At 50.8% G+C, this 27,924-nt stretch overlaps 2 protein-coding genes across 2 annotated transcripts in view; both read right to left on the bottom strand.

The window, feature by feature from the left end:
• The window catches only part of Hip1r (huntingtin interacting protein 1 related), a 29,836-nt gene extending 12,704 nt beyond the window's left edge, over positions 1-17,132 (bottom strand). Inside the window, exons 1-4 of the mRNA XM_051161494.1 lie at positions 16,923-17,132; positions 779-842; positions 398-540; positions 179-235 (exon numbers count right to left, since the gene is read on the bottom strand). Of these exons, the coding sequence (XP_051017451.1) occupies positions 179-235; positions 398-540; positions 779-842; positions 16,923-17,015 (357 nt within the window). The 5' untranslated portion in view covers positions 17,016-17,132. The remainder of the gene's footprint in view (positions 1-178; positions 236-397; positions 541-778; positions 843-16,922) is intronic.
• A 5,679-nt stretch (positions 17,133-22,811) lies between these two features.
• Positions 22,812-27,924, bottom strand: part of Ccdc62 (coiled-coil domain containing 62) — a 46,990-nt gene continuing 41,877 nt past the window's right edge. Inside the window, 2 exon segments of the mRNA XM_051161495.1 lie at positions 22,812-22,849; positions 24,747-24,839. Coding sequence (XP_051017452.1) covers positions 24,786-24,839 — 54 coding nt within the window. The 3' untranslated portion in view covers positions 22,812-22,849; positions 24,747-24,785.

Consider the following 27,924-nt stretch of genomic DNA (forward strand, 5'->3'; position numbering starts at 1 on the left):
TTGCTTTATGGAGCAGGAAGTCAGTCAGCCTGCGCTGGACCCCAACAGCAAGCCTGCAGCTTCATACTGATGGGAACCCCAACGACAGTTCTAGCAGCTGCAGAAGGGGGAGGAAAGAGCATCCCCAGATGCCGCCCTCGCTTCGGCCACATCGCCTGGACGCCATCCTCACACCTACCCACAGGTCGCCGATCTCACGGACGTTGCTCCTGTAGCGCTGGCAGTCATGCAGCACCTGCAGCCAAGAAGGGAGGTGAGGACATGAGGCCTGAGAGCGGTCCCTCCCAGCACAGGGCGTCGTGGACAAGGCAGAAGGCAGTGGGTGGGGAGGGCCAGTCCAGAGCCAGGCTGTGCCCTGCTGAGCCTGTGAGACCGGAGGGCTGTGGTCACTACTCACATTGGGGTGTCCGTCTCGGAGGACTTTGTGAAGGACATGGCAGAACTTCCAGCTGAGGATGGAGCTGCTGGGCAGCGGCAGGCCAATGGCATAGGACCAAAAGGTGAAGGCCCCCTTCTCATGGTGAGTGCCCAGAATGATGCCTTAGAGGGTCAAGGCCAAGTGAAGGACAGACTGGAGTGTGGACAGTTAGGTCTTCTGCAGACAGCCCCTCACTGGGCCCTGGCACTTTGCCCAGTTTCCTAAGTTCTCATCCACCCCAGGTCACAACAGCTAGCGTCCTTAGGTCACGCCCTCCCAATCTCAGCACACACTGGGTCGGGACCAGGCTCAGCCCACGGTCTCCTACACCTCCCCGAGACCCAAGGGAAACAAGGATACGCCGGGCATGCTTCTCCTTCACGGGGGCCTCCTGGCTGTTGATGGCTTTGCTGATGCTGATGGCCTATGCGGAACACAGAGGCAGGGTTACACTCCCGTCTGCAGCTGGCTGCTGAACGCAACCCAAGGGAGAATGGGCCGCCTGGTCCAGTGGACGGCAAGTGCAGGACCAGGAAGAACATGCCTGCCCTGAGCCATGTTCCAAAGAACCTTCCCTTACATGACTCGTAGCTGATGTCCATGCCACAAGTGACAGAGAGCTCCAGGCTCAGGGAGGTGGGGAGAAGAGCCGAGCTGTGGTTCAGAGAGGCACGTCTGATCTACCTCACATTGCTCTCCCTGCAGAGGTCTCCAGACTCCAGGAAGAGTGCCGAAGGGCATGGCCCAATGTAGCATCCTCTGTTCAAGTTCTCCACAGGGGGAAGGAAAGCAACAGAGACATGCATGGCCTTTGGCCCAACTGAGCACTCCTTGTCCTCACAGTGTTATCCTCTCTTCCTGTCTGGCAGGGCCCACAGCAAGGGTATCAGCTGACCTCCCAGCCAGCACCTCGCAGAAACCAGGCCCTATCACTGGCTGCTCATGCCACTGAAGACAGCTTGTGGTCCCCTGAGGATTGGGGAGGGGAAAGGTACTAGGCTGCTTGGCACCAGGCTGTTGCCTCCTGAGAAGGAAGAAGCCTCACACTGACCGAAACCACAGCCATGGTGCTGAGGGTGGTTTTTGCCTCTGCTGGCCACATCTTCCAGGAAGGCTTCCTTGAGGAAGGAAGCCAGCAGGACGGACACACACACAGCGCAAACACTATCTATCCCTGGCCTACTCCTGAGACTCCACTGGCAGCGACAGGGGCAAGAACTCAGATGAGTCTCTCTTCACAGGTGACTGTTGTTTGTGAATGGGAAAGAGCTCCCCAGGTCGCAGGCAGGAGGGTGGGACGGACTGACAGGCACAGATCCAGAGGCCAAGGTATACATCTGACCCAAACAAAGTGTCTTCACCCAGGTGAGCCAAAGAGCCACACTAGGCAGACGAACTGGAGACACAACAGGCCAACAAGGGCTAGACAGTGTGGAAGCGATTTCCCGATAGAGGATGTCTCAGTCCCACAGTGGATGCCTTGGGCCCCCAGTGGATGCCTCAGGTGCACAGTAGATGCCCGAGGCCCCCAGTGGATGCCCCTGAGCCCACAGTGGATGGCCCTGGGCCCACAGTGGATGCCTCAGGTGCACAGTGGATGCCTTGGGCCCCCAGTGGATGCCTCAGGTGCACAGTGGATGCCCCAGGCCCACAGTGGACACCTCAGCACATGCTGAGCAGGTTGGCTCAATATCCCTTTAAGGGCAGCTGGCCTGGTGGGGCTGAGAGTCCCTTTCTGCTCAGATGCATGGTTTAGGGACTGTCAGGGCTGGGCACGGGCTGCTCCTGATCTGGACCCTGCACCCCACAGCCCAGCGAGGGTACACTGACTCCCTTTCACACACACAGGGTCCATTTTGGGAAACTCAGTGAAATGCGGGGACCTTGGTCTATCACCGAGCCCTCTCACCTCACTGAGCTAGGGTCCAAAGAAACACAGAGCCTCAGGCAGCCAACCACATGTTCTTATGTGCACTCAGCCTGCGTCCCATGGCCTCTCCCAGGTCTCATCTGTCAGCAGCTGTGGCGAGACTGCCACTCTGAACACCAAGGCTATTTCACCTCTACTGAGGGGATATTTGGCACAACAGTGGCCAGGGGGACAATTACAGAGACCCCAGCATATGCCACCTGTCTCCCAGAAGCAACCTGGGAGGTGGCTGCTGTGCTGTTTTCTTACTTAGAAAAAAACTGGAGTTCAGAGAGATTTGGAGTCTTGTGTACACTGGTAATAAGGGCAGAGCAAGATCTGCTGGATTCCACGCTGTGTTCTTACAGTGACTGTGACACAGCTTCCAGGTACAGCTTTCCCCGGGCAGGGGTCATGTGGTAAGTGGGCTGGGCCACCCAGAGCATGGAACAAGCAAATGAAGCTCACAGCAAGGAGTGTCCCCTCTCTGGGCTGTGGAGCCACAACCTTCACTGCCCTGACACCTGAGCTGGCTGTAATGATGAATATGCCACCTGGCCTAGAAGATTTCCTGGCAAGAAGGGAGGAGCTCAAGCTGCCCTCGTGGCCCAGATGAAGTGGACCCGGGAGGGGCTCAGATACTTGGAAGTACTGGGAATGGGCAGGCCGGGGGTTTCCCTCTGAGGAAAGAGGATACCATGAAGCCATCATGAAATGTGAGACTCAGGCCTTCCCAGCCTACAGGAAAGCCTCTGTTTTTCTTTGCTTTAAAACAAAAACAAAAGCAACCAAACAAAAATGGGGGCAGGAGAGATGGTTCAGAGGTTAAGGACACAGACTGTTCTTCCAGAGGTCCTGAGTTCAATTCCCAGTGACCGCATGGTGGCTCACAAGCATCTACAATGTGATCTGATGCCCTCTTCTGGCCTGCTGGTGATGTGCAGGCACAACACTGTATATATAATAATAAACAAATAAATCTTAAAAAAAAAAAAAAAAAAAAGGCATTGGCTGCTCTTCCAAAGATCCCAAACTCAATTCTCAGCACCCACATCAAGGTGCTGTAATTCCTGTAACCCAGACCCAGGAGGGTCAGACCACTGGCCCCTGCGGGCACCCACCATCACCTGCACAGACACATACACATGATTAAAAATTGTGGGGGTCTCTGTGACCACTGTGGCCAGCAGAATAACGACCCAAAGGTGACAAAGCAAGACGGTATAGGTTCAACATGACACAAGAGCTGGTGCTGGTTCAAACTTTGACCGTCTGACCCCTAAAAACCTCCTTGCACTAATCTGTGTGTATGTGTGAAGAAGTCAGGACAACGTGAGGAAATCAGTCCCATCTCTCCTTCCACAAAACTCAGGAAGTCAGGATTGTTGGCCTCATCCTTACCAGCTGAGCTATCTCAATAACTCTCCAAACCTGAAGCCCCCCCCCCTTTATTTTTTTGGTCTCATATAGCTTAGTTCAAACTTACTATGTAATTGAGGCTGAACTTGATTTTTTTTTTTTCAAGACAGGGTTTCTCTGTGTAGCCTTGGTTGTCCTGGACTTGCTGTGTAGGCCAGGCTGGCCTTGAACTCACAAAGATCTGCCTGCCTCTACCTCCTGAGTGCTGGGATTAAAGGAGTGCGCCACCATCCTTGAACTTGAATTCTTTTTTTTTTAAGACAGGTTTTCTCCGGATAACAGCTCTGGCTGTCCTGGAACTCCCTCTGTAGTCCAGGCTGGCCTCAAACTCAAAGAGATCCATCTGTCTCTGCCTCCCAAGTGCTGGGATTAAAGGCGTGCACCACCACTACCCGGCTTGAACTTGAATTCTCGATCCAAGATCTGGGGTTACAAGTGTGCATCACCACGTCTGACAGCGCTGATGCTTTCTCGAGTCCCCACTGTGTGAACACACCCAGCCCTCCCTCCTCACCAGCAGACCTGAGCCACAAGGAGCAACAGTCCCTGCTGAGCCCTTCTTGTTGTCGGGTTTAGACAGGATCTCTCTACACAGCTGTCTGTCCCGAAACTTACTATAAAAACCAGGTTGGCTTCAAAAGCAGAGCAGCTGTTCCTGCCTCTGCTGGGATTAAAGGTGTTCACCACACAACAGGCTGCCCTCGGCTCTAAGTTTGATTTATGGTTCTCCATATGTCCATCTGATATGCCTTCTCATGGCATCTCATGGCATGTGGCAGGAGTCCTGCCTGTGTGGCTGCGTGTGTGTGTGTGTGTGTGTGTGTGTGTGTGTGTGTGTGTGTGTGTGTGTGTACACACGTACGTGCCCGCGCTGCCCCCACCCTAACAGTACACAATTCTGTAAGGAGGTCATGTGGCACCGAGGAACACAGCCTATGAGGGAATATGGCAGGGTCTTCTGTGGAGGACCTGGGTGCCACCCATCCCTGAGCTGGCCACAAGGGGTAGGACCGTGTCAGCTAGGCGTCCTGTGCAGGCACAGTCTGGCTCCCGGGAACACAGGCCCGTTGTGTGCCTGGTGGGCAGATGTGTGGGGTGGCTGGCGCCACACAAGGAGGCCCAGTGCTCACACAGTGCGAGTCTGTGGGTGTTCCTGGCCCTCCCTCATCCTCCCAGGCAGCAGGAGGCAGGCAGGGGTGACACCCGCCCACCTCCCCTGGGCTTCCACGTGGAGGGGAGAGTGGCCTTAGGGGCACTTCGGAACCTCGCTGTGTGTGGAATATCTAACAGACTCTGCTACATGGCTCTTCTCTGAGGTGAGAATATGGCATGGTCTGACCTCAGAGGCACATGGGGCTCTGAAACCATGTCACCCTCACACTCACCTAGCAGGTGGGAAACCACACGGTGAAGGGGAGACAGAGGGACTCCCCAGCCCTGAGAACATCCTTCTAGCATCCTGGCACATGAGGAGTGCATCAGCTCCACTCAGGCAAAGGCAGAGGAGCTCCTGGGGTCAACCGCTCTGGAGAGAACTCAGGTAAAGACAACCCAAGATCAGGATGCCAACCCAGAGCTGGAGAAAGCAGTCACAGGGACAACGGGTGTCTGGGTGCTTATCACACCCCAAGTCCCGCCTGACTCCTCAGAAAGCCAAGAGGAGCCCATTTCCACACAACTGAGAGGTAAATTAGAATGGTGTACTTGGGGAGCCCAGCAATGCGAGCCGTCTTCCCCACCTCATTCATTCGTTCGTTGAGACAGGGTCTCAGATGTGGGCCTGGCTGGCCACTGTACAGACCAGGCCATCTTTAAACTCACAGAGAGTTGCCTGTCTCTGTCTCTCAAGTGCTGGGATTAAAGGTGTGTACCACCATGCTTGGCCCTGTCTCCTCATTTCTTAATAAAGTGAAAGAGACCTTCTCAGTCATTGAGGAAACAGAGCAGGTATAATAACAGATTCCATGGCAACTGTGAGATGTCTGAAAACTGCTAGGGGGCCCACAGAAGGCAGCTGGGCAGGTGACCAGCTACTAGCATATGGCCCACTGTAAAAAATGCAGCAAGTCCAAACCTGTGCCCCCAGAGGCCACCAGTCACTGAAGGGCAGGGTCAGCACCAGGAAAGACTGACCCTCAGAGGGGCAGAGGCTAAGAAGCAGCTCAGGGCTGCCATACAGGCCAGCAACCGGGTCCCAGTGACACAACGGTCCCGTCAGTTTTACTGTGGTCATCCTTGTATCAAGTGCTTGGCCAGGGGACCCCACCAGGTTTCCAGGAGGAACCCCAAGAGTGGGCAGATAAGGACACTGAGCCTTTAGGAGTTGGCCACTTGCCCAAGGTCATTAGCACAAAACATGCTAACTGTGTCACTCTACCCAGGCAGCCACATCTCACAACAGGATCCTCATGTGGCCGTGTGCCATGTGCCACGTGCAACGTGGAGACAGATGCCTGCCCACCATCCCTCAGCTGTAAGTGGTTGGCAGGACTCACCCCCAGGCCCTTAGGCTCTGGAGATTGACCTAGGCAGCCCCTCCAGTTCTCTGAAGGGACAGTTGAGGAGTAAGTTTCCATGTAGGCGTCCTTCTAGCCCAGATGGAAATCAAGCTTCCCAGAGTCCCCAAACACAGTGGACCTGACCCGACTGCAAACTGGGACACGGATTCTCGACTGTGGAACTGTTTAAGTCATGGGTGATATAGGGCTGGCTAGGCTGGGTGGGCAGGTAGACAGATGGAGTCAGAGACACAGCAATCCTCCCCCAGTCTCAGGCCTTGGCGCTGTTCTCTGAAGCTGGACCTGGCCTTCACCTCCTGACCTTGGATCCCCATAGCAACCTCCATTCAGTGTCTAGGTTGGCCCTCTGAGAAGGCCTCACCACAGCCCACGGGAGCCCATGTCCTCATGTACCTTCCCTGCTTATCCATGACAACTACGTTCTTCTAATTCAGAGAGAGAGAGAAAAAAAAATGATGATCCCATGAAGAGCCAGGGGTCAAAGCTTAGGACAGATACCCCAAAGCAGGTTGGAAGAACTGGCTCATGGGAGGAACAGAGCTGCCAACAGCCCTGCACCAGGGACTCCCAGGAGGTGTCCTAGAGGGTCCTGTTTCAGCAGAGGTAGGGGGACACTTCCTACACGAGCACATGGGAGTGGAGATGCCCTGGGTGGGAGGCAGGACATTCAATGATGTCCCTCCCATCAGCTCTAAGGCCGCACACGCAGACCACAGCAGCACCTGTGTCCCAGCAACAGGGGGCTCACGAAGCTGTGGACAGCCAGCACATGAGCAGAGGAGCCCAGGAGTTGTGGTTGGGTTGGCCAGGTGTCTGAGGGGCTCCAGAGATAGTGCCCGCAGTGTCGGCACTGTGTTCTGCAACCTACAGCCCAGTGGGCACAGGCTAAACGTGAACTTGATTCACTGCCTTCTTTTCCAGGAGCCCACACCCAGAGCACTTCAGAGCCCTCAGCTGGTGTCCCCAACACACTGGAAGCCACTGCTTTAGAGACCTCCCAGACCCTGACTTTGCTCAGGCTTAGGTGATGTACAGACAGGGCTTGTGCCTAGCATGCATGAAGGCCTGGGCTCCATCCCCAGCAAAAGGAAAGGAAAACCAACTCAGCACAGAGTACCTCTGTCAAGTGCAGCTCTGCCATCCTCCCTTCAGCTGCCTCCCGGTGCTCAGCGAGCCTATGTGTGGCCTGCTCATGGTAACCCTGATAGAGAAGCTACCTCTAGCTGTGAGACTTGCTGGATTTTTCTGTTTTTGTATTTGGGATGGAGTCTGACTCTGACTGGCCTGGAACTCACAGAGATCCACCTGCTTCTCTCCCCCCCCCCCCCCCGCCCATTGCTGGGACTAAAGCTGTGCATCAAGTATCTGGCTGTGTCTTGTTTATTTCACCTATAGCATGTGTCATCTGAAAGTGTCGTGTTAGTTTATCACTTATACTCTGTCTTCCAACTCCTTGAACACATAGGCAGCCCACCTCCGTGCGTGAGTTTCACACTCATAGATTCGACCAAATGCCAACGGAAATATTCAAGGAGAAAAATCTGCCCTTGGACTCCGCATGCGCAGGCTTTGTCTCTGCTGTTCCCTCAGCAATACAGGACGACAACTCATGTACGTGCACTTTGTGTTGTGTGGGGTACATGGTTTAAAACACGTGAGTGGCTGGTGTAAAGCACGTGCGAGTCCCGCACCATTTACACAAGGGGCCTGGACACCCATGGATTCTGATTATGTTTGTTTGGAGACAGGGTCTCACTGTGTAGGGCCTGGCTAGCCTGGAGCTCATTACGTAGACCAGGCTGGCCAGGAACTCAAAAGAAAGCTGCCTCCTGAAGGCTAGGATTAAAGGTGTGTATCACCACGTCCCTCACACCCCATTATTTTCAGAGGTCCTGGACCCAATCTCGTAGACACTGAGGACTGGCCATACATCTTCCCCTCTGTGGATTCTCTAGGACAGCCAATAAATCTTTATTGGCCACATGTGAGAGGGACCACTTGAGACACAAGAGCTCTTTCAGACATGAGCACTGGGTAACCTCAAGGCGGTGTCTTTCCTTGACTAATAACCGAGCCACTAGAGTTATTTATTAAGGTAGCTATAAAACAATTTCTATTTTTGAAATCATGCCTGAAATGAATCAACTTAGGCCTCCTTGTGTGGTTATCACGAGGCTGAGCAGCAGTTGGCAGGGACAGGCAGGTTCCTCCAAGGGCCCAGGCTCAGGGCTGTTGGCAGGGCGCTGAGTTATTTTGCTCTGTGATTCCAAAGACTGGTTTGGAGGACAGAGCGCTCTCATTCAAACACTTTCGCTACCTCAAAGGCCATTGATGACCACAAACACAGGAGTTCTGTAGCTGGGGAGGCTAAGATGGGGCCACATGCAAAGCAGCGAAGAGGTTTGAGGCAGGACCATTTCAACAGACAGGAAGTCAGCAAGCGGCTGGCCCTGGTCCATTCGATGCATCTCTCTTCATTCCAGGCTCCTGTCCCTTCGGTCCTGGCCTCCCTGTCATTCCACCATTAAAGGAGGCGAGCTGCTAGTCTGTAATAGTCCATACCTCAGAGGGCAGCACAGAAGTCCTGGGATTCTTTCCCAGTGGGCACTACTGACAAGTTCACAGCCCAACCCACTGCCACCCCAGCTCCAGACTTTTTTTTGTTTTGTTTTGTTTTTGTTTTTCTTTTCGAGACAAGGTCTCTCTGTGTAGCCTTGGCTGTCCTAGAGTCACTTTGTAGACCAGGCTGGCCTCGAACTCACAGCGATCCGCCTGCCTCTGCCTCCCGAGTGCTGGGATTACAGGCGTGTGCCACCACGCCCGGCTCCCAGCTCCAGACTTTGTGGGTGGACTGGGACGTGGTCTTGAGTCACCTCTGTTGTGCCAGAACGTAGATGGACAGGAAGGCAGCTGGGTGATTTTGTCATCGCAGACCTGTCTGTCCCACAAGCCAGAGGCCTGAGTCACACCCAGGCAGACGAACCTATTGCCATTTGAGGCTTATGTTTATTTAGCAAGAAGTCCCGCCTGCCAGGGCTGAAGACTTCCATGGTTCTTTCAGTTCAGTGTGGTGCTCTGGGCCAGCCAGGCCGGGACAGAGACAGCCAGAGTGCAGACTGGGTTGAGGCTTGCTGCTTCCCAAGGCTGTCCTTACCATGAGGCTATCAGTGTGGCCCTAAGGAGGGCACACAGTTGTCAGCTGAGAATGTCAGGCACAGCGGGTGGGTGTATCCGAACAGCAGCTGACCTTACACAGAAACATGTGCCCAACCCCACACTGCCCACTTCTTCCTGCCCTGCAGGTTGGCAGTCATATGACGGTGTCACTCAACTTGTTCCCCACCCATCCTCTGGAAGCCGACTGAAACAGTCAAATTAATAGTGGAAAGCAGAAAAAAAAGAGGCATGTCCAATGTGGCCACACTGGAAGGAAGGACGACAACCTAGTGACCTCCTCAAGTCCACCTTCAGGGTCCTGCAGTCAGACTGAAGTTTGTGTGGAGGGCCAGGGCCATCTCAGCAGACCCAATCAGGATGGCCACCACTGACGCCTGCTGACTGGGCTCCACCCTCATCTTGCGAGGTGGTCCGACAGCTCTTAGAACTGTGAAACATCTCAGAGGAGACAAGCTCCCCTTCCTGCTCCCAGCCTTTTCCTTCCTTCAGCGAGAACTTCCCGGGACATCCCCATCTCTTGGGGGTCTACTGTTTCAACAGTTCAAACTGAGAGTGGTCCCTCTAAAACAAAGGTTCTCAACCTGTGGGCCACAACCCTCTTGGGGGGTCAAATGACCCTTTTATGGGGGTCTCATCAGACATTTACATTACGGCTCATAACTAGCAAAGTTACAGTTATGAAGTAGCAATGAAATACATTTTATGGCTTGAGGAGGGGGTGTCACCACAACCATGAGGGACTGTATTAAAGGGTCGCAGCGTTAGGGAGGCTGAGAACCGCTTTATAATTTCCGTCAGGCCACTTAGAGCTGAAGGAAGTGGGCATTATGCCATCAGGAGCAGCGACATGGAGGAAAGAGAAGGCTGGGCAGAGGAAGACAGATGTCACCATAGACCGAGTGACAATCCAGTCAGCCCTGAAGTAACTAGGGGCTCCCAGGTAGAGAAGGGGCAGGGGCAAGGCTGACCAGGATAGCCTGGCTGGCAAACAGTTCCACGCTGGCCAGGCATCTCAGGTTACCCAGATGAGTTTCCCTGCTCCTTGCCAATCAGGCCTTCACTCCACCCCACAGGGTTTCCACTCACGGCTGGGAACCAGCTGCCGGGATCAAGTGGCCGGCTGGGTTTCATTCACAGGCTCGGCACACAGCAGCGTCTGGACGCTGGCCTCCGAGCTGGGGCATGGAGGAGCTTCTTCCCCATTCAGAAAGGGGGCAGGTCTGTGGGGTACCAAGCTGCCTCTACCCCATACTCCCTGGAGTCCCTAGGGCAGAGAGCATCACCAGAGAGCTGGAGCTGGGTGGTGTTTGGAAGGTGCAACCTGATGCTCACTCCTGAAGGGATGGTGCGCGATGAGCCTTGCTCCAGATGCCCCAGCCAGCTCTTAGGTCCACTGTCCAGCAGCTCAGCTGTCCTGCTCATAGCTGGCTATACTCAGGACACAGGGACGCTTTCTGTCTCCTTCAGTTCTTTTCTGTACACAGCCTAACTGCTAACAAATCTGCTGCACCCCTGCAAATAAATACCTACAGCCACTCCACTGGGCCCAAAGTCACGTTATTATTACTCTCTTAGAAATGGGGGCACATGCCTTTAATCTCAGCACTTGGGAGACAGAGGCAGGCGGATCTTTGAGTTGGAGGCCAGCCTGGCCTACAGAGTGAGTTCCAGGACAGCCAGGGCTACACAGAGAAACCCTGTCTAGAAAAAGGGGGTGGGGTGGGAAACTGAGGCACAGAGCAGCAACATGACACAACCAGGCCTGACCAGGTACACTTGGCCATAGCTGGCACCCCTCCTCCCCAGGGCGTGTACTAGGTGACCTTTTCCCTTCTACTGAATACCCCAATTCTTCAGGGCTAGGTCAAGAGATGTAGTCAGTGTGTCCCGGGGGTGCACAGAAGCAAAGGCAGGAAGGAGGAGAAAAAATGGGCAGCTCAGTCCTACCCCAGCCTTGGCAACAAGTGGCCCCTAAACTGCTCTGCCTGGGATAGAAGACTTTGAAATTCTGGTAACTTGGAAGTCAGGCCCTGACCCACCCAGTAGCACTACATGGGTCCTTAAGAATGGCTTCTGAGGGCTGGAGAGATGGCTCAGTGGATAAGAGCACTGTCTGCTCTTCCAGGGGTCCTGAGTTCAATCCCCAGCAAAGCAACCACATGGTGGCTCACAACCATCTGTAATGTGATCTGATGCGCACTATATACATAATAAATAAATCTTTAAAAAAGAAAAAAAAAAGAATGGCTTCTGAGGGCCGGGCGTGGTGGTGCAGGCCTTTAATCCCAGCACTCGGGAGGCAGAGGCAGGCGGACTGCTGGGAGTTCGAGGCCAGCCTGGTCTACAAAACCAAGTCCAGGATAGTCAAGGCTAACACAGAGAGACCCTGTCTCAAAAAAAAAAAAAAAAAAAAAAAAAAAAAAAAAGACTGACTTCTGAAGTGTGTAAGCCCAGCCTTTCTGACAGGGGCCTTGACTTTGTCTCCTCTCATTCAGTTAGCTGTTGTGACACAGGCATATGCCTGCTCCTGGGGACACAGTAGACGGAGGATGGACCACTCTCAGCCCTCAAGGCCTCAGCCAGCCCCCAGATGAGGGGATGGGGTGGTGGTGTTGGCTACCCACCATGTCGGTTAGGGCTCTTCTCCAACTCTGGGGATGGGTTTTTCCTTTCCTACTACTGTAACTATTTTGAGCGTGAAAGCATGTAGTAACATGTTATAATTACACTCTTCCCCCTTCTGCAGTGCTTGGAATCAAAGGGGGGCTTCTTACATGTAAGCACTGTGCTGCAGAGCTTGGCTGGGACACACCCTAAGCTATGAGCAGTCCTGGGCTGAGTGAGAGCCCTGAGTATAGCTCGGGACCTGAAAGGACCCCAGAACTGGAGGACAGCTTTCAAGCCAGCAGAGAGGGTTCCCAGACACCTGCTTGCTCCTGTGGGTGGCCTCTTGTGATAAGGTTCTGAGAATCACCTGCTCTACACAAAACCAACACCTGGCGCTCTGCCTCAATCAAATCAACCCCCCACCCCCATTTGCCATCACTGAGGTCTGGTCACTTCTCACACCTGCACTGTCCAAGGGCAGCTGCTAAATGGCCCCCAAGGCTGAGCCTTGCTCCATGGGACAAGCAAAATGAGAAAATACCCCATTCATACTTAACAGCATTCCAGTGTTAAGAGGGGTTTAGTCAAGGATGTGTACAGTCAACGGTACAGTCCAAATTAACTTCTCCTGCCTGCTTACTTTTTCTAGAAGCCAGTAGATGACCTAAGCTGTATTATGCATGTGGCCCCTCTTCCGCATCTACTCAGCACCCAGAAGCCAGGATTTGTCAATAAATATTAATCTTTACAAGATTTTGGTCTCTGGGGTGGGGGTGGGGGAGCAGGGGGCTGCTGAGGAGATGCGACACTGACCTGGAAAGCCCAAGGTAAGAACTATATCCATCTGCTGCTGCCTCAGTACCTGGCTTCCCGTAGGAGGGAGCGCCTCACGCCTCAACCCCTCACCCTTTCTCCTCCCAAGTCAATGTTGCCCTGGGTTTAACCCTGCTCTATGATTAAAGGGTTTCTCTCATTCTGACCTGAGAAAAGGCCCCTCCCTCTGTCTCCATATGCTGTGGGTAAACCCATGGCTCGGAGAAGCAAACGTAAAGGGCAACTGTGTTTTCCCTCAGAAAGGAAAATGCGATCACTGTGTTCACGGCTTCCAGCTGCATCGTGTGCTTGGCTTGCATCTTTCATGGAGGCCCCAGATTTCGAACTTTGTGGGTGGAGTAAAGAACAGTTAGCCAACTATTTGCCGAGACCCTACTATTGCTAGGTATTGCTTATGCTTACTGTGCAGCATGTATTAGGTCCCTCCTGGCTGCTGTAACCAATAGTTACAATTTTAGTGCCTTAAAACAGCACTGATAGCGGGACATGGTAGCGCACGCCTTTAATCCCAGCACTCCGGGAGGCAGAGGCAGTCGGATCAGATAGCTGTGAGTTCAAGGCCAGCATGGTCTGCAAAGTGAGTCTGGGACAGCCAAGGCTACACAGAGAAACCTTGTCTCAAAAAAAAAACAAAACAAACCAAACCAGCACTGATACATGTTACAGCTCCACAGGCTGGAAGTCTGAAATGTTTTTACAGCCCATGCTGGCCATACAGCTAAGGATGACTTTGAACTTCCTTCCCCCCCCCCCCAAAGATTGATTGATTGATTTTATTAAACAGTGCTCTGCCTGCATATACACCTCCAGGGCATCAGATCACATTATAGATGGCTGTGAGCCACCATGTGGTTGCTGGGAATTGAACTCAGGACCTTTGGAAGAGCAGTCAGTGCTCTTAACCTCTGAGCCATCTCTCCAGCCCTGACTTTATGAACTTCTAATTCTCTTGCTCGGCATCCCAAATAGTGGGATTACAGGCGTGTACCACCATGATGGAGTTATGTGCTGCTGGGGATCAAACTCGGGGGTTCATGCATCCACTGATCTACATTCCCAGCCGCTAGGATGGGTATCAGGGTGCTAAAAGCCAGCATCAGCAGGCCAGCATCAGCAGGCCAGCATCAGCAGGCCAGCATCAGCAGGCCTGTGTTGCCTTCTGTAGGTTATAGGGCAAAAATCTCTCTCCTTGCCTTCTCCAGTTTATAAAGGGCGCCATTGTTCCTCAGCCACCTGTAGCCAGTTGAGTTCCACCACACGTCACTGTGACCACCTGCCTCTCCTGTTCGTTTCCCTCGTCTACCCTTGGGGATTCTTGTTATACAAGGCCCACCTGGTGACTCACAATCAGCTCCCACGTCAAGGCCAGTGGATGAGCAACTTGATTCCATCTACAACCTGAGTTACAAAAATAACATTTAGTTAGGCTGCGGTCATCTTTGCTGGGACATGACTTCGACCTACCTCACAGCATCTCACAATGTACTCTTGCAGAAACACAGAAAGAGCAGGCTCTGTACGCAGTCAGGTAGCCTGCCCGCCACCGGGAACACTTGAGGAGAGACTAGGTCTACCCTGTGCACAAGTATGCTCCATGGATTCAAAGTGTCTTTTTAAAGGTATGGCACTCAGAACACAGGCACAACGAGCCGTGTAGCATTTTATAATCATTTGGAAAGGGGCCCTTATCAACGAAAGGACTAAGGTAATGGGGCAGAACAGAGTGTCTCTGAGACACACCACTAGGGTCAGAAAGCTCGTAATTCAAGCGCCAGCTGCCAGGAGGATGGCTGCCTCCCTCCACACTCCTGAGAGGTAACCACAGAGCTCTGTGCAAAACAGGGCGTGGCCTGTCCACAGAGCAAACATGTAAGCATTCCTCTTCCTCCTGGCCCCAGGAGCCGGGAGGAGAGGCTGGCAGGCTGCTGAGGACTTCGAATCGAAACTAGCTACCCCATGGCCACCACCCCGCCACCATCAACGTCAAGACAAGCGCTGTGTTCCGAAGGGAAGCAGGTCCCAGGACTGGGTGTGCTATTTTCTATCCAAAGGAGACACGGAAGCGGTAAACCAGAACTCCCTAGGCCTTTTTCGCAAGGAGTCTGGCTGGCAGCATGCTAGATATTTCTGGGAATGATCTAATTAAATATTAACTACTTACAAATCCTCGTTCTTACATCCCTCACCAAGTCACTATAAAATAAGGTGTACTCAAAACTCAAGACTCAGAACTCTCCCTTCTATGAAAAAGTTGCTCAGGAGTGGGTTGCGCCCTAGGAGAGTCCTCAGTACAAAGTTATGCTTCATGAACCAACCGCTTTAAATCCCTCAAAAATTCAAGGAGGGCGGGCAAGGCGGCTCGGCAGCTAAGGGGGCTTGCTGATCGGCCTGACACCCGGGAGTTTGATTCCTGGAGCCCACGTGGTGAAAGGCGAGAGAACTCCTGTAAGCTGTCCTCTGACTTCCACAGAAAAGGCTGTGGCACTCACGTGTGCACACAAACGCAATACATAAATAACCATAGTAAGAGTTTTTAAAATGGGCAAAGCAAGTCAAAATAACCACCTTACTTCAACACTCGTGGTCCTCTAAAGGAGCCTGTCCCCCTGACATTCAGGAAGGGTTCCCCTTGACATAATCACGTAAGCGGAAGATCAATGAACTTGACCTTTAAAATCCCATCTCCTCCCCCATCTCTTCCTGCAGCAATCAGAGCTTTCTCTGCACCTGCTTAAAAGCAGGGGGCGCGCGGGGGGGGGGGGGGGGAAGAATATCTAAAACTCACTGTACAAATCAAGCTCTTGACAACACTCAGGTCCCCCGGGCCAACAGTGTGTCTCCTAGGCTCTGCGAGTTTACTAGCACAATTAATTATGTATTAATGACTTCACATCAAACGCCATGTTTGTTTTTAATGGTGGGCGATGCAGGCTGGGCCAGATGGAGATCACACGGATAAATTAATCATTTGCAGCCAGGTTGGTACTGGCACTTGGCGTGCACGGGGGCCCTCATGTCCTGAAGCTTATCACTGTCCATCAGAAGCACAAAGGTTAGATCTCACGTTAACTCTTCTTTCAAAAACGAAAGCCAGTGTAGATTGCTTGTGCTAACTTGTTTTGAAAGCAACCGCAGGAGTCCTTGCTCTCTGGTCTGACCAAGGGGGAAGGAACTCGCCAGTGGCACCCACAAATGCAAATGTCACTAACCTGCTTTAGACACAGGTGGGAGGAGTCTTTGGCTTCCTTTATTACTAAAGCTTAAAAAAAAAAAAAAAAAAAAAACCGCAGCCATTTCGGTCTTGGCTGACTTGGACTAGCAAATAAGTAGTGACACCCTTCGTCCTTCCACCCCGTGAGTCCACCCAAGGCTTAAGAACAGAACAAAAAAGAGGGAGCCAGACGTGTTGGTGGATGTCTTTAACATGGGATGTGGAAGCGGGAGATTTAGGCGTTCAAGTCTAGTGTGGGCTACATGAGACCCTGTCTAAAAACAACGAAAAAACAAAAGACAGACAAAGCAACACCTGCACAGAGAGTGGGTCACCAGAACCCATGCATGAATAGATGCGCGCCGGGGCCATTATTTAATTTTCCACGCCACCTTCTCAGGTCGGTTCCTCTCCTGGGAAAGCGGCGCGTGGGAGCGCAGCAAGGAGCCTGGGAAGTTTCCGTCTGTCAGGCGCCGGTGTTTAACGAGGGGGTGGCAGCCTATTTATAAGTGGGCCCCCGCGCAGGCAAACAAGTCTAGCGACATACGTGAAACTTTTCCCCCAGCAGATAATAGGATACTGTGCGGCGGTAGAAACAGCTCAGGAGCAAAGGGAGCCAGGAGCTTCCCGGGGAAGGAGACAGGGCGCTGAGGGCACCCCGGGCCCCGCGCACCTGGGCAGCGTCCGCATCCCCGAGCCCAGCCGGGCTGCTGCGCGGCTTCCGGTCACCTGCGCCGCCCGGGGCCTCGGAGCCCGCAGCAGTCCACGCAGGGCCGAGCACCCCGCGCCGCCGCCGCCCACCCAGCCCGCGCCCGCGCCCGCGCTCGCCTGCGTCTTGTCGAACTGCTCGCGCTCGGCCTCCAGGCTGTGGCCCGGCCTGCGGCTCAGCACCCGCGCCGGCACGTTCTTGATGCTGTTCATGCTGTCGCCGACCGTATCCCGGCCCAGCTCCGAGCGAATGAGGCGTCACCGCCGGGCCCGAGCCTAGGCACCCGGAGGTCGCGGGCCGGGCCGGGCCGCGCCGCGCGGGGAGGAGCCGCCGCCCCTCCCGCCAGTCACTCGGGCTGTCCAACCGGCGCCCCGCCCTTCCTTGCTCCGCAGGCTCCGCCCCCTGCCCCTGCCGGGCCCCCAAGACTCCTGGCTGCCCCACCCCCTGCATCCCCAGATCAACCCTAGGACTCCCAGTACCCTCTGGCCTACATCCAACCTGGTCCCCTAGGACACCTGGGACACCGTGTCATGCAGCCCTCTGTCACACAGGATGTTCTGCCCTGCACCCCTCTAGTCCCCTGAGACGCCCTACCCAGCACCCTCTGGTCCCCCAGGACTTGCTGGGAATGCCCCCTTGCACACCTGCCCCTGTGTCTTGCACACTTCCAGCTCCCCAGGACTCCGGAACACACCCCGCCCGACCTCTAATTCTGACAGACCAAATGCATGAACAAATACCCCTTAGTCCCTCTCCTTCCTCACATTGGTGCTCCCTCTACACCCGCGGGGGCCGCGGTGGGGGGAACCAGAGCAAACTGAGTCTTCTGGAGTCTGGCCTGTAGTCACACAACCGGCTTTTTGTTGTTGTGGTGGTGGTGGTGAGCCCAGACACGCCTCTCTAACCCCTTGCTTTCTGGGATGAAGTATCAACTACCTGTCATAAGAAACGCTACCCTGAGTTAGACACCTGACAGGAGCCCTCTGAGGACCCAAAGGGACCCTTTCTTTGCCATTGCTCGTTCCTCACTCTGCTGACATCCACTGAACATTTCAGAGTTTGGACAAGGCTCTCTTTCACTACTAAAAGATTAACGTAGGTTTTTTTTTTTTTTTTTTTTTTAAATATTTTATTGTATGTGCATTGGTGTTTTGCCTGCATGTATGTCTGTGTGAGGGTGTCAGATCTTGAAGTTACAGACAGTTGTGAGCTGCCATGTGGGTGCTGGGAATTGAACCCCAGGTCCTTTGGAAGAGCAGTCAGTGTTCTTAACTGCTGAGCCATCTCTCCAGCCCCTTGTTTTGTTTTTTCGAGACAGGGCTTCTCTGTGTAGCCCAGGCTGTCCTGGACTCACAGCGATTAGCCTGCCTCTGCCTCTCCTGTGCTGGGGATTAACCATGCTTTATTTAATACCAATCACTGAAAAGCTTCTTTGCCAAAATAACAATAGAGTGACAACAGCAGCTGATGTTTACTTATTTGTCAGGTACAGGGCTAAACCCTTTATATATATTATCTTGTTCCTAATCCTCAGCAATTCACTAAATAGCCACGGACACACACACACACACACACACACACACACACACACACACACACAGGGGCTGCTTTGCTCTGTGCCAGCTGTTTCCTCATAGTTTTTTTCCTCACATGGGGCACAGCCAGTTGTCCTGTGATTTTCATACATACACAAGAGGCCACAGCCCCCCCCTGGGTCTAGAACATCTGCTACAGTGGCCTGTCATTATCAAATGTCCCCATTTTCTTTAGTAAATAGAGGCTATTACTGTGCTAGGCATGGTGTTCAGCATTCAGTCTCCGTTAATCTTTAAGTTTTGGTGGTATTTTTACAAACCATCGAAGAAAAAAAGCTTAGAGCCCAGGTTCACATGACTGGCAAGTGATGCCTTCAGGATGTGGTCGAGGGTCTGCAGGGTGTCAAGTCAGTGCACCTTGATAAACACAGCACTGACTTGTTGCCGATCACGAGCTTTCGAGTTGCTGGGGTCAAGGCTGCCTTGTGTTTCAGTTCTCCATGCCTGGCAGAGCACCTGGTACATGCCAATGGTGTGCGGGCCAACAATCTGGGTAAGTAAAGATACTCACTGCCAAGTGTGACTGATGTCCTGAGTTTAATGCTCAGGACCAACATGGTAGAAAGAAATGATTCCTGTATGTTGTCCTCTGACCCTTATTTCTGAGCTGTGGCATGCATATGAACACATACACAAAATAAACACATAACATTTAATTTTTAAAAATGAGTGTGAAGGCAAATATGGTAGCACACGCCTTTAATTCCAGCAGAATTCATATCCTCTATGACTATGAGGCCAGCCTGGTTTACACAGCGACTAAAAAAAGGTTGGAGTATAAAATGAAGGTTTTAAAAGAATAAATCAGCCCCACAGAGTAGAGAACAGAGGGAACACTTCACTGTTGGCTTATGTTTATAAGTGGACATTTCGCTGGGCAGTGGTGGCGCACGCCTTTAATCCCAGCACTCGGGAGGCAGAGGCAGGTGGATTGCTGTGAGTTCAAGGCCAGCCTGGTCTACAAAAGTGAGTCTAGGACAGCCAAGGCTACACAGAGAAACCCTGTCACAAAAAACCAAAAATAAATAAATAAATAAAGGACATTTCAAGGGATACAAAGATGCAAAATCCATCACCTCATCTCCAGACATCTTCAGGGAGGGGCCTGGTCCTTGGCTGGCTGTCACTAGCTGGGTGAGATCCTCCTCATCACTACAGTAAGGATGCCCTTTTGGTAAATTGTAATAGCTGTTTAATATGCCTCCAAGGAATACAAATTAGGCCCCATCTGGGAGAACTCAGGAAGACAGCAAAGTTTTTTGGGACTCACTGAAAAAACACCATATGCTGTAATAGGCACTGCCTCACCTGACACACAGATAAGATCCACCCAGCCCCTCTGCAGTTTCATCTTGCGCCATCCTGGACTATCAAGTCTGCACATGCATCATGCTTCTCCCAGAGCCCCAGGGACTTTGCATATGCTGTCACTATACCTGGAATTCTCTTCCTGTTTGCCTACCTTGCAGCTCTTAGTTTAGATGCTTTGTCTCTAGGGAAGCCTCTCTGATTCCTCCACCCTGACCCACACATCCCAGGATCTCAACACTCTACTCCATAGCATCTGTGTCCCCTGCCACAACGTGAGCAGGGCCGACACGGTTACCTCCCATGGCCTGCACAGCTGCAAGGTGTGCTTACAGTGAAAGTGTACGGGCAAGGCACCAGGGACTGAATCCAGGGCTTTGTGCATGCTGGGAACGCACTCTACTGCTGAGCTCTATCTCCAGTCCTCTTTTCTCTAGAGTAGCTTAAGTGGGACTTGAACTCCCTCTGTAGCCTAAGCTGGCCTTCAGCGTGCTGTCCTCCTGCCCGGCCTCCCCTGTAGATGGGGTTACAGACCCTTTCTGTTTGCTTTAAGCATTACCTGGCTGCACTCACAGGTCCTCCTTAGCAGGGCTGATGCACTGTGCTTTCCATAGACTCTTTTGGAAGGCCACCTCAGTTTTAACCCTGCTGTATGAGTCCAAAATGTGGGGGTTTCTAACTAGGGTCACACACACCCCACTCTCCTGAAGGCTTACGTGATGAGCGTTCCTGCAATGTAGCCTATCAGAATCACACCGTCTATCTTTAAAGGAAAGAAAGCTACAGGACAGGCATTACTCTAGCGAGAGGCTTACAAATCAGGGACACAGAAGACTATGGATGGCTATTCAGAATGTGACAAGGCTTCCATGACTGGGCCTCCATCCTTGGCCTAATGCCACATAGTCTCAGTTCTAAGTATTCTCTTGGCACCTTTGGGTAAAACTGTTTTAAGTGTTTATGTATTATCTTGATTCAGAATTTTCTTTTGGAGGGGGTGTTTCTATTTCTGTTTAAAAGGTCTGTTCAGAAGTTCTAAAAATACCTTGTATCGGTCTTTTCCAACACTGAGATCATTTCTGGCAGACAAATTATAGTGTAATTCACTTGCCTCCTAGTATGTTGGTCTTAAGAATGACAATGACAAAATGCAAACCCTAAAAGCTCATGCATCTTGCAGCTCTCTGCAACACACATGAGAAACTGCTCCTATGTGAAAATAACATGGTGAGCAGAGAGGTTGATGACACTAGAATTTGCCATTCTGAATTTTATGTTAATTCATCATAATCTTGTTGGGTAAGAAAAGGTTTCTAGGGCTGGAGAGATGGCTCGGAGGTTAAGAGCACTGACTGTTCTTCCAGAGGTCCTGAGTTCAATTCCCAGCAACCACATGGTGGCTCACAACCATCTGTAATGTGATCTGGTGCCCTCTTCTAGTGTGCAGGTGTACATGCAGGCAGAGCTCTGTATACATAATAAAAAATAAATCTTAAAAAAAAAAAGAAAATGTTTCTAAAGCTGGGCATGGTGACATGACAGGTGGTATACTCCTGGAATACAAAGGTGTTATAGATATTTCAAGCCTATGAACTAAAATTATACTTAGCTATAAAATAATGTAGTATTTCAAATCCTATTCTACCCTAAGTTTGCCTACGAAGCAACTAATTGGTGTTCCCTGTCAGCAGGCAGGTGGGGAAGCAGCCCTGGGCCTATCACACAAAGCAGGAATGATTTACTGTTTGCCTTCTCCATTTGGAACCTGGCCTCTCCAAGGGCATTCTGGGTTTCGCACTTGGCAAGCACTGGTTCAGAATCAGGTCTGTGTTCTCAGTCTTGCTCAGCACGAGCAGCCTGAAGAGAAAGCAAGGAGTATAGTCAGCCTCACCCGTTTTCTTTTCAGCACCCTCATTACAAAGGTGAGCTGAACAGACTTCCCCTCTCATGAAAATTGTCTGAGAAGAAACCCTGAAGCCTCTAACAAGGGGGCATTGACCCAGCACAGTACAACCTTGACCTGCAGTGCTTAAGAGAATGCTTTCCTGAGAGTATCCAGGCTGCATTTAAAGTTCCTTGTTAGCCTATCAGTGGTGGCGCATGTCTTTGATCCCAGCACTTGGGAGGCAGAAGCAGGCAGATCTCTGAGTTTGAGGCCAGCCTGGTCTACAGAGCTAGTTCCAAGACAACCAGGGCTACACAATGAAAACCTGTCTCAAAAAATCAAAAAGAGTAAAAATAAATAAATAAATAGAATTCCTTGTTTTAGTCCTGTATAGTAAAATGAAACCAAATAAAATTATTTTTATTATTAAAAATACTTTTATTGAATGAAACTGCTCAGTTCTGGTAGAAAGAACAGGTGCAAATAGTATAATCTTTTTTTTAAAAAATTAAATTACAAGTTAAAATGGAATTCTTAGTCATCAATACATTTTTAAAAATCCATACAAAACTTGATCTTCCAGCAGCTGCTGTCTTGTGTAAGTGAACTGCCTACTACAAAGCCAGACAAGATGCAGCTGTCGCCTGAGGACAGACAGGCCTTAACACCAGCACCCAGGGTGATAGTGTCCCATTACGAACTTTACACCACTTTCTCTCATGTCCATCAACACAACAAAGTCCAGCACTAGAGCCATAAGAGAAGGAAGACTATGTCACATGCAGGGAGCTGACTGAGAAGTTAGTGACAATGTGTATACACCTGCTTTAAGGAGGCAGGCAGCTAAAGCAGCACTTTATACCAGGTTCCCTTGGAGACTGCCCGGTCAGGGTTGAATGGAATGGTATCTGCATCTTGACAGAGTGTTTTGTTGTTGTTGTTGTTTTGTTTTTTGCTTTTGGGTTTTTTTGGTTTGGTTTTTTGTTTGTTTGTTTGTTTTTTTTTTTTTTTTTTTTTTTTTTTTTGCCTTTTAGCATATTTCCAAACACATGTGTAAAGCAAGGTCTCATTTTTTAGGCATAAAATATTTTTTACACAAAAATGCTCATCAAAAACAAAATATAGATGCTTTAAGAAGGGAACTTTTGAGTTTCTGCTCGCCTTTGTATTAACTGCTGCTTATGTGGGAATCACAATCCTCTTTGTCTTCAGGTGAAGGATGGTGTGCGCTTTCTGCCTTCCGGTGAGAATCCTGGTTCTGAGAGAAAACAAAAAACAGTCAACAAAATGAAAATGAATTAGCACTGGATGGTGCATTCAGAGTTCCTGGTGTTAGACCCTGACTACAGATCTGGTTCTCATCAATAAGGCCACATGCTGTGTTGTAAATATGAAAATTTCCCAGCAATGAATACAGGGGCAGGAGGGTGAGGGGAGGCGGTGAGGGCAGGGGCAGGAGGGTGAGGGGAGGCAGTGAGGGCAGGGGCAGGAGGGTGAGGGGAGGCAGTGAGGGCAGGGGCAGGAGGGTGAGGGGAAGCAGTGAGGGCAGGGGCAGGAGGGTGAGGGGAGGCAGTGAGGGCAGGGGCAGGAGGGTAAGGGGAGGCAGTGAGGGCAGGGGCAGGAGGGTGAGGGGAAGCAGTGAGGGCAGGGGCAGGAGGGTGAGGGGAGGCAGTGAGGGCAGGGGCAGGAGGGTGAGGGGAGGCAGTGAGGGCAGGGGCAGGAGGGTGAGGGGAGGCAGTGAGGGCAGGGGCAGGAGGGTAAGGGAGGCGGTGAGGGCAGGGGCAGGAGGGTAAGGGAGGCGGTGAGGGCAGGGGCAGGAGGGTGAGGGGAGGCGGTGAGGGCAGGGGCAGGAGGGGGAGGGGAGGCGGTGAGGGCAGGGGCAGGAGGGTGAGGGGAAGCGGTGAGGGCAGGGGCAGGAGGGTGAGGGGAGGCAGTGAGGGCAGGGGCAGGAGGGTGAGGGGAGGCGGTGAGGGCAGGGGCAGGAGGGTGAGGGAGGCGGTGAGGGCAGGGGCAGGAGGGTGAGGGGAGGCGGTGAGGGCAGGGGCAGGAGGGTGAGGGGAGGCGGTGAGGGCAGGGGCAGGAGGGTGAGGGGAGGCGGTGAGGGCAGGGGCAGGAGGGTGAGGGGAGGCGGTGAGGGCAGGGGCAGGAGGGTGAGGGAAGCGGTGAGGGCAGGGGCAGGAGGGTGAGGGGAGGCGGTGAGTGCAGGGACAGGAGGGTGAGGGGAGGCAGGCAGGAGCTGCTCAGATGTCTTGGCCTCCTTCTGGAAAGGCTCTTGTGCTCAACAGAAGACACCTGTAGTGCCTATGCCATGGAATTCACTACACTGCTCTAGGAATAAAGTCTGACAGAAGCAAGCAACCCAAGAAAGTGCTTCCTGGGCAACAGACTCACAAAGCTCAAAATCATACATGATTCTTTCTAGACAGACAAACAGAAGCAATGCTCAAATTAAATTTAGATGCCTTTTGAAAAAATCATATTTCCTGGGTCAAGGTCTTGTTTATGTAGCCCAGGTTGACCTCCAACTCATCTCTTTGCCTCAGTCTCCCAACTTCCTGAGTGCTAGGACTACCGATGTGTGTACTACCATGTCTGGCCTCAAGGACACCACCCTCTCTTCTTTTTGAGGCAGAGTCTCACTAGGTTGATCAAATGCCTTGAACTTAGGTTATAATTCTCCTGCCTTGGCTTCTCCATAGGGATTATAGACTATGCCAGCAGGCCCAACTTAGATGTTTTTTTCCTCCAAGATAGGGTTTCTCTGTGTAGTCCTGAGTGTCCTGGAACTCACTCTGTAGACCAGGCTGGCCTAGAACTTAGAACTCAGAGACCCACCTGCCTCTGCCTTCACAGTGATGGGATTAAAGGTGTGTGCCACCATTGCCTGGCTAAGATCCTAATTTTTAAAGTTGGATCAATACACCAACTTCTTAGATTTAAAATTGTCAGTATGGAGAACAAAAATATTTTTGGTCTGTATTTCTCTTACAAGTAATTGGCATTCTACTCAAGTTAATTATAGTAAAGGCAGATCAGGCAACAGAGAAAGAATACTGGTCAGATGAATGTGTGGCCTTGACTCAACATTATCACTGTTCCTAGTTAATTATTAATATCAATTGTGATATAAGGTGAGACAAGCAAAGGTGACCTACACATGGCCATAGTGAATGTCCAAGTTGACTTTGTTTCCTTCAGTGACTGACAAGGGTGTTTTTTTCATCTGGCTCTTCTGAGACTTCTAATTTCTAGAAAACAACTCCAAAATGAGTATCCAGGTTAGATAAATTACAAAATACTTTAGATAACTAGACACAACAATAGCAGGGATGCCTTCAAAGACCTTGGGGGAGGGGACTGGAGAATGGGTTACAACAGAAGCGCTTGCTGAGCAAGCCTGACCACCTGAATCTGATACCTGGGCCTTACAGTGGAAGGAGAGAACCAACTCCCTGAGCTCTACACACAGATGACACAGCACGCGCGCACGCACACACACACACACCCCTTTCGAAGAACCCTGAAATACAGTATAATGTTCTTGTCTTTTGGGAACAGTTTCACTGTGTTGTGTTTGAAGCTGGCCTAGTCTAAATTCAGATCCCCCTGCCTCAGTATCTGGGACAATAAGTGCTCACCACTATGCCTGGTCTACAGAGTCCTTTGTTGTCATTCTTTCTTTTTCTTTTTTCTTTCTCTCTTTTTTGTTTTTGGTTTTTTGAGACAGGATTTCTCTGTTACCCAGAGCTCTGGCTGTCCTGGACTCTTTGTAGACCAGACTGACCTCGATCTCACAGAGATCTGCCTGCCTTTGCTTCCCAAGTGCTAGGATTAAAGGTGTGTGCCACCGCACCTGGCTGCCATTCTTTCTTGACTTACTTGTATGGTAACGTGTGTGTGTGTGTGTGTGTGTGTGTGTGTGTGTGTGTGTGTGTGTGTGTGTGTGTGTGTAAGCACTCATTGTGGCATGTGTATGTTAGTCAGAGGACAACTCTTGGGAACTGGCTCTCTCCTACTACTAGTGGAATCCTGGTTGTCCTGGACACTTGTTTTGTAGACCAGGCTGGTCTCCAACTCACAGAGCTCCTCTTGCTTCTGCCTCCAGAGTACTGGGATTAAAGGTGTGCACCACTACTTACAACTTAATTTTTCTTTATTTTATTGTTTGTTTGGATGTTTGTTTTGAGGCAAGGTCTTGCTATGCAGCCTGGCTGGCCTGAACTTGGAATGTACATAAGGCTATATAGATATGGTGTAGGATACATGCATAAAAAACACTCATACCCATAAAATAACAATAAATATATCTTTTAAAAATAGAAATGTGGCCGGGTGTGGTGGCGCATGCCTTTAATCCCAGCACTCGGAAGGCAGAGGCAGGCGGATCGCTGTGAGTTCGAGGCCAGCTTGGTCTACAAAGTGAGTCCAGGATGGCCAAGGCTACACAGAGAAACCCTGTCTCGAAAAACCAAAAATAAATAAATAAATAAATAAATAAAAATTAAAAAAAAATAAAAATAGAAATGTGGCCAGACAGTGATTGTGCACGACTTTAATCCCAGCATTTAGGAGGCAGATCTCTATGAGTTCAAAGCTAGCCTGGTCTACAGAGCTAGTTCTAGGAAGGCCAAGACTATATAGAGAACCCCTGTGTCAAAGAACAAAGGAATACAAATGTGTTAGCATGGCGTTGTAATCTCAGAGCTGTCGAGGCAGAGAGAGGTGGACCACTGACCAGCTAGACTAGCCTACTTGGTGAGTTCTGGGATTAAAGATATGTGCCACCATACCTCATCACTTTTTGCTTCTTTGAGACAAGGCCTTATGATATAACCCAGGCTGGCCTTGAACTCATGATCCTCTCACCTCAGCCTCTCCAGTTTTGGGATTACCAGCAGAAATATTAAGCTCATAAATAAAATGTCTAGTCTTATGTACTAGTCACAATGCCAAGCTCTGCTTAGGATTGAGGTGCCCCATTCTCATTTGCAATAAGGGGCTGCCCTGGATGTGGCCAGCAGTACTGCAATGCACTCTTTCCTCTTTTGTATAGTCAAGTTTTAAATTACTAGAGTTCTGCGCTGCTGTTGCTGTTGAACAGTTAATACATTTACAAACTTTTTAAAAATAGGGCTAGTAAGATGTCTTTAGCAGCTACAAGTTACCACCACCAAGTCTAATGCCCTGAGTTGAATCCAAAGGATCCACATGACGGAAGGAGAAGTGTCTTCGACAAGTGGTCCTCTGATCCCACACATGAGCTGCTGCACACCCACTCACTCATACACTCAATAAATAACACAACAGTGTTGAAGCCCACACAGTATAAGAAGTAGTGTGTGGTCTGTACCTTTTCTTTTCATCCTGCTAGCAACAGTTACAGTCCCTGTCCTATGCAAACTTAAACTCTGCTACTAAGCGAAGTTGCAAGGAAAACCTGGAATTATGTCATTTCGTACCCAAGCAGAGGTGTCTGGGAGAGTCGCAAAGTGACACTGCTTTTCAAAGGGAGAATGAAATCTCTGGAGCTCTGCAGTGTGGCAGGAGAGCATCTCTTCCACAGAAAGGCTGTGAATTACCAACCTGGTCTTTAGCTACAGATGGTGATGCCTCAGAAAGACAGACAGGCTGCTCAGAACTTTACCCTGTTACCTTGTTGCAAAAACAAGAATTTCTTTTTCTTTTTTTTCCTTTCTTTCTTTCTTTCTTTCTTTTTTTTTTTTTTTCTTTTTGGTTTTTTGAGACAGGGTTTCTCCATGTAGCCTTGGCCATCCTGGACTCACTTTGTAGACCAGGCTGGCCTCGAGCTCACAGTGATCCGCCTGCCGCTGCCTCCCGAGTGCTGGGATTAAAGGCGCGCGCCACCACGCCTGGCTAAAAACAAGAATTTCTTATAAAACTATTTGCTTTTCCTGTTTCTAGCTTTAACAAGTTCAAAGGCACCGGGAAAAGACTATGTAAAGTTTGTTGCCAAGTATATATTTTAAATTTTAATTTTTTATAATTTATTCACATTACCTTCCGATTCTTACCCCCTCGCTCCTATCCTCTTTTCCCCACCTTCCCTCCCTCTTCCCCTCTCCTAGTCCCCTGATGAGGAGGAGGCTCCTCACCTACTGCCAAGTACATTTCTTCTGTTTAAATTCTGTTTCCCAACATCTCAAGAATAAGTTAATCCATCCAAAAATATATTCTGTTTGGAGCCAGTGGTTTTTGGGTTTTTGTTTTTGTTTTTTGTTTTGTTTGCTTGTTTTGTTTTTCTAATTAACTAATTTTCTGATTCTGGTTGTGGAATGCTAAGCAAAGGATTTAATCCCCTTCCCTCATCTATGA

This window comes from Acomys russatus, chromosome 19 (genome assembly GCF_903995435.1).
Source record: "Acomys russatus chromosome 19, mAcoRus1.1, whole genome shotgun sequence".
NCBI classification, from domain to species: Eukaryota; Metazoa; Chordata; class Mammalia; order Rodentia; family Muridae; genus Acomys; species Acomys russatus.